Here is a 12,254-nt window from a genome sequence, read left to right on the forward strand (position 1 = left end):
ACAGTAATTTAAAAACAAGTGATATCCATTCTTTGACTTCACAATCCCAAATCTTTCATCACAGGCTGTTTTCCCTCCTGCTCGCTGCATCACCATGTATGTTCATGCAATTCGAGTCATCTTCCCGTATTACATATGTCTCATTTTTCCAATTTACCGGCCCGTCAGGCTTTGTACACGCCAGACACAGAGATGCTGGAAATAGTTCTTGAGGCCGCAGACATATAAATACATCACCATTAAAGCAGCAGGATGTATAATACGAAGAGACATGTTGCACAATGAAAGTTGTCATGTGGGATTTTGCTGTCAAGCTGCTTTGTTGTGGAGTTGTCACACAGGCCTGCTTCTCATCTTCCACTTAGCTTTGTTCCCGTCGGGGGGGCAGGTGTGATTATCCCTGTGATGAGCGGCTTTGACAGCACGCCGTCCAGCTGTGATCAAATCAATGTATATCTGTGAGTATGGGAGATTAGAGCTGAGCTGTAGGTTCAAGCGAGGACAGGAAGTCGGTGGAGGCGCCGACAGCAGCCGGGTAAAACCTGCACCCCCCCCCCCCGCGCGAGTAACAGAACCGTCAATTAAAGTCTATTTGCTGCTGCTGACTGATTTCACCTGCATGTAATTACTCTTTAATTCACGCTCACCGACAATGCTTTCGCACTAACTCATTAAATTACCTGCAATGTGATCCGCCTTCTTATTCCAGATAAGACTCGTTATAATGAGTCTCAGCAAACTGGGATTTCAGGACGTGCATTTAGGAGCAAGGGATGTATAAGAGTATGTTTTGTGTTATTGTACAATACTAATCATAAATGGGTTTACAACAACATTTCTGGAGAATAAATCGAATCGCTTATGGAGAAACGACGAGAATCTCTCACAAATCAAAGCACTTGTCCGAAGAAAAAGTCAATATTTTAAGATTGTGGCCAGAAAACCGCCTCATTAATTTGGCTGCTGGATGGTTTATGAAGTTATATTGTCTCTTAGTTCACTTTGTCAAGTCCCAGTGAAACTCTTTCACCTCAAGGTTGTATTTCTTCGGGCGTAACTATTCGCTTAACAGGTCAAATAAGACACTGGAGCTGAAGATTTCCTACACTGCATTTTTGACTGCTTATGATGCTTGCTAAGTAGCATCAAACTCATGGTCGTCACAAGTCTTTTTCCTGTGTGTTGTAGTTCCGTGAATGCAGCGCTTCTTCCTGTAACTGCTGGGAAACAATCTTAACTTTTACACACACTTAACTTCACGTCTGTGGTAAAACTTAGGTGAAATTCTAACGTTTACTTGTCTCCGAATTATCACATTTACACTTGCAGTTTAGATTGTAATAGGCGATGTCCTCTATTCCTTTTTCGATATTTGGAAGTTAGTCTGTAATCAACATGATTTAAAGATACTTTGAGTATGAATAAAACAGTTTTCCCTTTGCAATTATGACATTTATTTTAGCTTGTGCCCTAAATTGTAGCCGATGCTTTTTACCGGTTTGAATAAGTTTAAAGCAGAGATTAATTAACTGGCATGAAACCCGTTTTCATAGGAATGGCAGCTGCTTTCTGGCAGACGATCGTTGTTAGGTACAACACCTGCAGCCATTACTCCGACCTTGTCTTTAAGTATCTTTAAGTATTTCTTTGGTAAACCTTTTCCTGATAGATGGGTTACACCAGGCATTTCCACATATACTATTTCACAGTATCCTTGAACGTTTACTTGTCTCCGAATTATCACATTTACACTCGCAGTTTAGATTGTAACAGGCGATGTGTTCCTTTTCCTTTTAGTTTTCAGATGAATGGCAGCTGCTTTCTGTCAGCAGTCGTTGTTTGGTACAACCCCTGCAGCCATTACTCCGACCTTTTCTTTAAGTATTTCTTAAGTAAACCTTTTCCTGATAGATGAGTTAGATCAGGTATTTCCACATATACTATTTCACTGTATCCTGTTGTATAGATAAGGTTGAATGTTCACAGACGACAGTCGGGAACAAAACCGTCACACGAAAGTAAATACAAGGTAAAATGATGACACATATTCTCCCTGGATTAGCTTTGTTGTCATTGGGTCGCATCATTTTGTTTATACTGTATTAGCATAAACACAGGGCGGCTTTTTATTTGTGGCCCACTCATCTCTTTTCATCAGCTTGTGTGTGTGTGTGTGTGTGTATGTGTGTGTGTGTGTGTGTGTGTGCGTGTCAGTGTGTGTGTGTGTGTGAAGAAGAAGGAGAGGAGACGCTTTGCAGAAAAAAGGGTGTGAAGGGGGATTTTCTGAATTCAAATGACATGCATCACTGTGCAGCTTCCTGTTGGAGCCGACTCTTAATGAGACGTACCTGTCCTGTCCCTGCAGCTGCCTGTGTTCACCCCCCCCTCTCTCTCTCTGCCTGTCTCTCTCTTTGTCTGACAGACACGGTGATGGACACGAGGACGGCGACAGCTGAGCTCGGGTGGATCTCCTTCCCTGCCAATGGAGTAAGAACCATGTGCCAAAGTATACTGTATGTGCTGTGTGTGTGTTGGTCTGTGTATGTGTGTGTGTGTGTGTGTGTGTGTGTGTGTGTGTGTGTGTGTGTGTGTGTGTGTGTGTGTGTGTACCCCGGGGGGAGGCAGTTAGATTACACTTTACAGTGCGTCATTAACAAATCTGTCAAAATCTTAATTACACTTGCAAGGTGACATCAATTAACCACAGCTGATGTAGAAGAGAACGGATTCCGATAGATCACAGAGGTGTGGCGCGCACAACAACTCGCAAAATAGACACACAAATAGATCACAATACATTGAATACACTATAATTGAATCAAACACGAATAGGTTGTTCCAGCTACGGAAACTCCGCAGAGTTTTTAAATGCTGGCTTGGCAAGTAGCGTCTATAGTGGTCGGGTTTCTTTCTCTGTGTGTGTGTCTGTGTGTGTCTGTGTGTGTGTGTGCTCTAATTGTGATGAATGGTTGTCCCTGTGCAGAACAGAACCAGGTAGAGGAGAGGGGGGGAAAAGGAAATGAGGGAGGCGAGCAGGATAGAGAGACAAAACAGGAGCACGGGAGAAAGAAAGTTTAATTCGTGTCAGTTCTCTGTAAACCCATTAATCATTTGAGCCTCTCCTCTCCCCTCTCACCCCCTCCCCCCCTGTCCTTCCCCTCACCCACCCACCTCCCCCAGTGGGAGGAGGTGAGCGGCTACGACGAGAACCTCAACACCATCCGGACGTACCAGGTGTGCAACGTGTTCGAGCCCAGCCAGAACAACTGGCTCCTCACCACCTACATCGACCGGCGGGCGGCGCAGAGGATCTACGTGGAGATCCGCTTCACCGTGCGGGACTGCGCCTCCATCCCCAGCGTCCTGGGCTCCTGCAAGGAGACCTTCAACCTCTACTACCTGGAGACGGACAGGACCGTGTCCGAGGGCATCAAGGGGGTCGAGTACTGGGCCAACGCGCCTTTTCTCAAGGTACCAGAAATAGGGTTGCAAAGGGGTGGAAAGTTTCCGGTAAATTTCCGGAAACTTTCCAGAAACTTTCCATGGGAAGTTTAGCTCGGGAATTTTGGGAATTACAAAAAAAAAAAAAAAATAGGCAAATTAAACGCTGAGCAATAAAAACATCATTCAAAACTCTATTTTAAAGATGTATGGAACGTTGAGTTTCAACCCTCCACTGTGCATTCTTCCATCACATGCACAGATAACTCCCAGCATCCTTCACTCTACAGCAGGGCTATTGAGGCCTGCTGTAGAGTGAAGGACTAGTCAGGTAAGTTTCCATGATATTACTTGGGAAAATATATTAGCATGCTGATTGAGGATTGTTCATCTGTTCATCTAGCCTATTTCCATTCATTTATCCATCAATTGTAAAATATGTTTACAGATGATTCCAATAGTTTGGCTTGGCTTTTACAAACTTTTTTCTCATCTTACTCTACAGAACAATGCCACGTGCACTATCTCATGTGTGGAGACATTTCACCCCGTCCAATGTAGAAGGAAAGGCTGTGTACATTTGCAAATACTGTGCAAAGACCTATGTTAAGAATGACACAACGATGCAGAAGCATATAGTCAAGTGCCCAAAGTTTCCTCAGGGCTCAAATCAGCCTATGACACAACAAAATGTTTATATTTATGTCTGTATATGACAAGGTAAATACAGTTAGTATAAATTACCCACAACATTTCCAGTTTATTCCCATTAATTGCCATTAATTTCTGTTAATTCCCGTATATTCCCGTTAATTCCCGTATATTCCCGTTAATTCCCATGGAAAGTTTCCAACTTTGAATATTACCGGAATTTTGTAACCCTAACCAGAAACAACCACCTCTGAGTAGAGGAGCGAAAAAGCCGAGTCTCGCTGTGAATTAACATTTCAAAGTACATTTTAATGACGACCCCAGTGTTGCTCTGCACACAGAGACCGTTGAGCCGTGTTGTGCCGAGGGTTCAGCACGGAGTCAGACAGTTTCTCTTCTTCTGACTTTGGTATGCTAAACAGGATTGTTAAGAGCTGCAGCACCCAGACTCTAATCAGTCGCTGCTCCGGAGGAAACGCAGGCCAGAGGCTGGTGCTCTCTGCTTATTCATCACGACATGTCACTCTCCTGGGTTGAAGAAGTTGTCGACTCCATGAACCCATTGGACTGTCTGAAATTGTATTTGTTGTAAAGTTGATAACGGGGGTTTGTATTTCTTGTAGCTCATTAAAAGTTGTCAGAGATGCAGGGTGTTTATGTGATGGAAGCAAAATGCAATCTAGAGGCAACACTCAAAAACTTTTGTTAGTGCAGCTGAGTCACTCCTGTTTAAATCAGCCTCCTTCCATCAGTGGGGTTGTCAGCAATTTTATGACTAGTTAAATAAAACAGTTTGTGGTCTCAAATGCACAAACTGTTTTCTGTATTTTAAAGCAGCTTCCCCAAAACATTTCAGTCTGTGTTGAAGCTTCTCGTCCACATGCAAACTGTGTTTTACGTCATTTAACAGAGATTTTTAGTCAGATTTAAAAAACCTCCAGTTTCACTATTTCAAATGGAGAGTTTAGGAAACAACAATGGCGACTATATTCTCTATATTCCATTCCAAAGAATATCCCCATTAGTGTAGATTGTAGATCTAAAATGCACCAGATATTCACCCTTCTAGAAAGAACACACACAAGCTTGTCCGTTCATTACTTTTCTCTCATCCCCCTCTCTTTCCTCCGCCTCCTCCCTCCCTCTCTCTCTCTATTTGCGTTGTGCCAGGTGGACACCATCGCAGCGGATGAGAGTTTCTCCCAGGTGGATTTCGGAGGGAGGCTAATGAAGGTGAACACTGAAGTGCGGAGCTTCGGGCCGCTGTCCAAAGGCAGAGGCTTCCACTTGGCCTTCCAGGACCTGGGGGCCTGCATGTCCCTGCTGGCTGTCAGAGTGTTCTACAAGAAATGTCCCAGCGTGGTGCAGAACTTTGCCTTTTTCCCAGAGGTACGTAGAGGCACGACTCACTAGAAACTGTGCTGCTGCTTTCGTCAGGCTTCGGAAGAGCTGTTATCAAAAAACATGTTTATAAACCCTCTTGTGTAGACGCTGACTGGAGCCGAGTCCACCTCATTAGTCATTGCCAGAGGAAGCTGCATCCTCAACGCGGAGGAGGTGGACGTGCCAATAAAGCTTTACTGTAACGGAGATGGAGAGTGGATGGTTCCCATCGGCAGCTGCAGCTGCAAGCAGGGTTACGAGCCGGACAATGGCAACGTGTGCAGAGGTAAATCGTTATGTTAACTAGAATTACAGTCAGTAGAGCACATGCATCTGCCAAGGCCTAGCACTTCTTTTAAATTCAGTCAAGCACACACATTCATAGTGAAGGTCCCTTGTATGTGTCTGGTTGTTTTCATCAATGTCCTTGAATTATTCACTGGGAAATATCTGAAAATGGCAAAACTCGAAAGATCCTTGGTCCGTGTTCCATTTTGTAGAAAATCTCTTCAGTACGTTTTGCATAATCTTGCTGACAAACAAACTAGGATGGAGCAAAGAGGAGCACAAACCCAACAATCAGTTTAATAGATATTCATATTTTTCATCAAGGTCCATGAATTATTTCCTGGACAATCACAGAAAATGTCCAATCTCAATTTACATTTTTTGGAGAAAATATCTGGATCCACACCAACATTTTACTAAGCCGTGCTGCTTCCTTCAATAAACAAACCAACAAACAAAAAGACGGGGGTGAAAACATAACCTCCAGAGGTGCTGAGGCTGTTCTTGTCCCAACTGCACTCAATGAAAACAAGAAAAATCGATGAAAAGTGAAAACCGTCGTGTGGAGACTGACTTAATCGGGTTTTAATGACCTTGCGCACAAACACGCGTCATTATCTTGAAGCACGAACCCACAGAACCTGAATGACAGAAGATCGATGTCCAGCCACAACGTGCTTCTCAGCCGGCGACAACTCAATGAGCAAACAACAAACACACAACAGCCAACATCACAAATACACCACAGGAACAACGGAGACACAAAACAGCATCACTAAGCTATAATGACATGTGTTTTTAGTTCAGATGGTTCAAATACACACTGAGATCATCTTTTTAATATCTGGTTTGTTATTAGCTGTAAGAAATCTGACACGGTTGGATCCCGACTTGCTCTGCGAGTCACTGCTGAGTCAAATTGTGTAGAAAATGCAAATGTTTGTTGTATCCAGGGGAGCGAAGCGTGTCATCTGTGGCAGTCCTCGTTAATACGCACACGCGTGTCTGCATTTAGATGTATTTATGCCCGAGGGGTTGCAGCCCACGATGTTCAGTATGTTAATGTTAGTCGAGGCAGACTTGGCTGAGCGTGGCACAGAAATAGCTTCTTCAGTATCTCCACCGCTTTTTCTGCTTCTTTTTTTATATCTGGCCTCCTTCCCCATTTCCTCTCCAAAGTAAAACCCATCATTTCTTCTTTTCCCTGGAGAGTCTCATCAATTTGTGTGTGTGTGTGTGTGTCTCTGTGAGTGTGTGTGTGATGTATGTACATATGGTGAAATGATAAGTGAGGGGGTTTCATCCAATGTTAATTAGTTTAGCGTGTTCCAGCCAGATTAGTCTTCTGTAAATTAGTCCTGGCCTGTCAGAGAGTGTCAGGGAGACGGAGGAGTATCACATCGGGAAGGAAGGGAGGAAGGAAGGAATCATGGAGGGGGAAACACAATGGAGGGAAGCGAGGGACAAGGACGGGAGGAATCTAGGAGGGAAGGAAAGAGAGAAAAAATGAGGGAGCTGAGGAAGCAGGCAATGAAGGAATGATGGAGGGAAGGAGGTGAGGAAGAAAATAGCCAAGGAGGGATGGAGGGGAGTAAGAAGGAAGGATGGAAGAAAGTAGATGGAAGACGTCTGAAGGGAAGGATGGGCAAGAAAGTAAAAAAAGGACAAACCAATAAAGGAGAGGTGGAAACTACACCTGAGATAAAGCACAGAGAACAGAGACGACTGATAATAATATATAATAATAATAATAATAATAATAATAATAATAATAATAATAATAATAATAATAATAATAATAATAATAATAATAATAATAATAATAATAATAATAATAATAATAATAATAATAATAATAATAATAATAATAATAATATTCTACCTTCTAGATTAAATGCTCTGAATGAAATGGAAGCTTAGACTTTTGAATCTCTGGCTCTTTGCAAATAAAAAAACGTGCCTGATTTGATTCATGGGAAACTGTGATTAAGTCTGACAACGCTACAGTGATGTTGATTGTCATTGCAAAAAGAAATTAAGGTGGAATTCTAAAAATCATTAAGTCGTCCAAGTCGCCTGGAAACTATTTAGCTCGTCATCGTTGTCCTTGAAAACCAACGTGAGGAAGAAGAGCTGGGGAAGAGGAAAGGGAAATTATTACATTTTCATATCAATACACGAGAGCAGTGGACGTTCTACACATGATTTGACTGGAATTGGCTGTTTGGCCTGTGGAGGTTGAGACTTATTACTGAAACTGTGAAAGTGATCTTCGGTAATCGAGCTGCGGTAAAAAAAAAACTCGCTGCTGGACACAGGAGAAGCTGCTACACAGTTTATCCATATTTGAATGTATTGTTTGACCAAACGCACCACATTTCACACTGTGGTTCCTTAGGTCCTTAACTACACATATGACCAGTTTGAAGTAGATAAGATGAACGGTTCTTGAGATATGACGGACACATACAGACAGACACACGTTTATCATGATCGTATACATCCAACCTGAAGCTTGATGCGTGAACAGGAAAAACACATTTCAGAGATGACCTCTGGAAAATGTCCGATCATTGGACACCGGCGTCCGACCTTATCGCCAAAAACCTGAGACATCTTCGTCTGTTTCCTCTATATTCCTCTGTATGAGGTCATGAATTGTAACCCTGCGTATAGTTTACTAGATTTTCTCATTTTCATCTAGAGGACGATGTCCACTGCGACCGGTGTTTACATTGTTGTTAAATCCCTTCCAAAGTCAGAGCGGATTCCTTACAATTTAAAATGGGGATTTGAGTCAAAGCCTCATTCAGAGGCAGAACGGGCCGGGGTATCCTCGGGAGGGAACGTGTCGGGTGGAGTGAGCCGACTGAAAACACGCTCGGTCGACATGACGTGACGGTTTCTGTGGAGCTGAGTCCACACACACCTGCGACGTGCTGCATCCAAAGCTCCTGAGCTTAGACTGGGATTCAGTGTCACGTGTCCCGTCCTGTCGGCGCCCAGCTGCCAATCAGCTGATAACCACTTGGCAGGAGACTGGACCCCAACAGTAGAACAGACTGTTATCTTTCTTTCTGTGTGTGTGTGTGTGTGTGTGTGTGTGTGTGTGTGTGTGTGTGTGTGTGTGTGTGTGTGTCTGTGTGTCTGTGTGTGTGAGAGAGAGAGAGAGAGTTAAGCCTGAGAGATTGTTTTAATTTTGTACCAAACCAGCGTATTGTGCGAACCGTTCGGCAAAACTGGCTCAACCTCAAAGTACCGTCTTTGTGTCTCTGTCTGTGTGTGTGTGTGTGTGTGTGTTTGTGTGTGTGTGTGTGTGTGTGTGTGTGTGTGTGTGTGTGTGCGCGCACGCGTGAGTGCAGAGTCAACAAATATTCAAAGACCTACTTCAAATGCTCCTCTCTAAAAATGTGAGCACTATCATCAAATACACACAAACACACAATCCACCCCTGCTGTGAACCCCGACAATGCAAAGAGATTTTTAAAACCTGCAGGCGTTGAACACACACACACACACACGCGTTTGTCTTCCTGCAATTGTGAGGACGCTCATTGACATATTCTATTCCGTATTCCCGAAACCTTAGCCATCATAACTACGTGCTTTACCCTAATCCTAACCTGAACCTAATCCTAACTCGCTGTGTTGTGCGGACCGAGCTAGATACCCCCCCCCACTGATCTTTTCAACAGTTCTGTCCTCACAGCCACAGAAAGACACACACACACTTTCATGCAGGTTTTTAATAATTGACCAGCGAGCTCGTATATGCCGACTTCAGACGGTTGTTCTCCACATGAGTCCACAGCCGGCTGGAGGCACCGAGGGAAACTGATCTATTTCTCTCTCTTTGTCCCTTTTCTTTAAATCTTTATCTTTCTCTTTTTAAACCTCTGAGTCACATGTCTCCGTCTCCTGCAGTTCGTTTTCTGTTGTTTCAACATCCGTTTCTTAGATTTGTTCCAATCACAAGATGGATTTTTTATTCTTCGCCAGAAACTCTTTCATTTCTGTTGACCCGATCACACCAGATTAGGTGCATATCATTGTTGTTGAAGTTTCATATATAAAAGAACGCAGCGGTAGATTGTTCAGGTCAGACGCTTTCACACCAACAGGACAATATCTGGAGCTTATGAGAATTATATTAGAGAACATGCTTCTGTATCTGTTGCAGGGATAAAGCAGCTTCCTTTAACTTTGATTCAAAATACTCACTGAACAGTTCAATTTAAACAGCAGCGATACAAATTAATGTGGATGCTTTGTGTGATAAAAGTGACCTCATACAATGAGAAGATTTTTAATCCTGGCTTTTAAATACATTGTATATTGTCAATATTTCTGTCTGTTCCGGATTTAAATTATTACCGATGTTCCAAGTGTGGTTACAATCCCACAGACACACAGACACACAGACACACACACACACACACACCATCCTCATGCATTTGCGATGACAGCAGATCCTTTGACAGCCGGACACAAAAAGCCAGAGAGAGAAAGAGAGATAACTCTACAGAGAGGTATCAGGAGACGACTGAAAGGGAGCGGGAGCAAGACCTGTTGCCATGGTGACACGCCCCATGTGTGTGAGGACGGCTGTTGAATAAGTGACCTTGACAAGCCAGATGTCTATCTGCGTATTCAAGACACAAATACACACATCTACACACACACACACAAAAGAGGCACAAGGCATTGACATGCAACTTCAAAAGGTCTGAACACAAAGAAACTAACAGCGACCGACAAAAAAAATAAAAAAGTGTCTCGGAGAAAAAGTGAGGAAAAGCTGGACAAAGCTTTAGCTGAAGGTAAATACATGAGAAAACATAATGGATATATTTCTTTCATGTATTATCTACGCTTCAGAACCAGCGACTCTAAGCAAAGTGGCGTTGGTCGACTTAATGCTTATTTACTTCTTTTTAAACCACTTTGATCCAGTCCCATGCAAAGACCCATCAGAGCTTTTTAATACCTGCATTTCACAGCGCTCTGTGTTTTGGGGGTATTATTTTTTGTTATGTTGGAAATAAAACGAGGGAGATAGAGCCGCTGGCTGGAGTCAAGCCGGGGACGCTGTGGTACATGGTCGGATTCTTAATCCACAAGTTTTACAGGATTCTACTTTCTGAAACTGAGATGATTAACCTGGACATGTGTCCTCCTCCCAGCCCCAGGTCCAGTTATACTGGTGGTGAACATTATTGGTTTTTAGGTCCGGTGGATTTCATTGGATTGAACCAGCTATTAAAAGGCCAGTACGTTCAGAAATAGTCCGTTTGACACCAGGAGGAAGTGAGGAAGTAAATTGTATTTATATATCGTCACGGACTTGGAGTCACAAAGTGCTTCACACAGACGTTGAGAGGTAAAAATAGATCTCGTAAAAAATGCAAAGCGGAAAACTAAAGTAACCTGGTCCAGACCTGATCATCACCTCAAAGAACCTCATATTTAACGACAGTAATAAAGACAAATTTCACACAAGAAATAGAAAAACCTCCTGGTCCCTTCAGCATCTTGTCAATGCTCCACTAGAAGAGGACACATGCGTCCCAGACCACGTCCCCATGTGCTGATCGGATCTCTGATGTGTCCCCAATTAGTCTCAGCTGTGTTCACGCATGTACTTGTGATCGGACGTCTCTTCCTGGAGGTGTCGACCGAAGCGCTGCTCTTTCCTGCACCGGCCAATCACATCACATTAATGTGACAGAGGAGGTCGAGGCAGCTGGCGAACAAGAGCGTGTTTCCATTGCAGATTTTATTTTTCCGTGCTTTTCTGTCTTCCGACTGAACGAAATATGTGACTTTTCAAACATTTGGACTCAAGTGTTAAACATCTTGAATTCAGTTCACGTCATTGTTCCGATTCCGGTTTGTGTGAACTCCTGCTATAAGATACATTCTATTAAACGTTTGCATTTTGGTCTTTTAACCACTAAAATGTTCCAGGAGGCAACGTGAGCTTTAATCACAACATGAGAAAAATGTTAAAGATAAATCAGAACTGCAAAACAGTAACATCATTTGGCTTCTCTTCAGTCTTTTGGCCTTTTTTGTCCGTCTGACATTCAATTTAAATTCCCTCTTCAATGTTTGTCTTAATTTAGGATCATAATTCAGAATGAGCTCTCACATCAGGAACTAATGAAAGATTTGAATCGGAAACCTTGTATATAACATCATCCGTTTAACGTTGCATGTTTGTCTTCATGGTACGTTTGAGTTTGAAGTCAATCTGCTGTGACCTTTTTTCACTTTGCCTTCAAACTTGATGTCAGAGCTTTTTATAGTTCACCTGTCACATGCTCCCACACTCGCTGTCAGTCTCACAGCCGGGCGGCGTCGGGCTGAATTCGTGGCAGCGACTCTCTCTGCAAATATTGGGGCTTGAAAGGACTCGGCTGCTGACCTCAGCTCCCTTATACAGTATTTATACAACTAACAAATAATTTAGAAGTACTTTTGCCCGACT

General features: G+C 43.0%; 1 protein-coding gene across 1 annotated transcript in view; it reads left to right on the forward strand.

Moving 5' to 3' along the window:
* LOC133010576 (ephrin type-B receptor 1-like) overlaps nt 1-12,254 on the forward strand; it is a 74,272-nt gene that overhangs the window by 15,571 nt on the left and 46,447 nt on the right. The window contains exons 3-6 of the mRNA XM_061078167.1: nt 2,423-2,487; nt 3,181-3,471; nt 5,263-5,481; nt 5,581-5,761. Of these exons, the coding sequence (XP_060934150.1) occupies nt 2,423-2,487; nt 3,181-3,471; nt 5,263-5,481; nt 5,581-5,761 (756 nt within the window). The remainder of the gene's footprint in view (nt 1-2,422; nt 2,488-3,180; nt 3,472-5,262; nt 5,482-5,580; nt 5,762-12,254) is intronic.

The sequence above is a fragment of the Limanda limanda genome, chromosome 9, assembly GCF_963576545.1.
Source record: "Limanda limanda chromosome 9, fLimLim1.1, whole genome shotgun sequence".
NCBI classification, from domain to species: Eukaryota; Metazoa; Chordata; class Actinopteri; order Pleuronectiformes; family Pleuronectidae; genus Limanda; species Limanda limanda.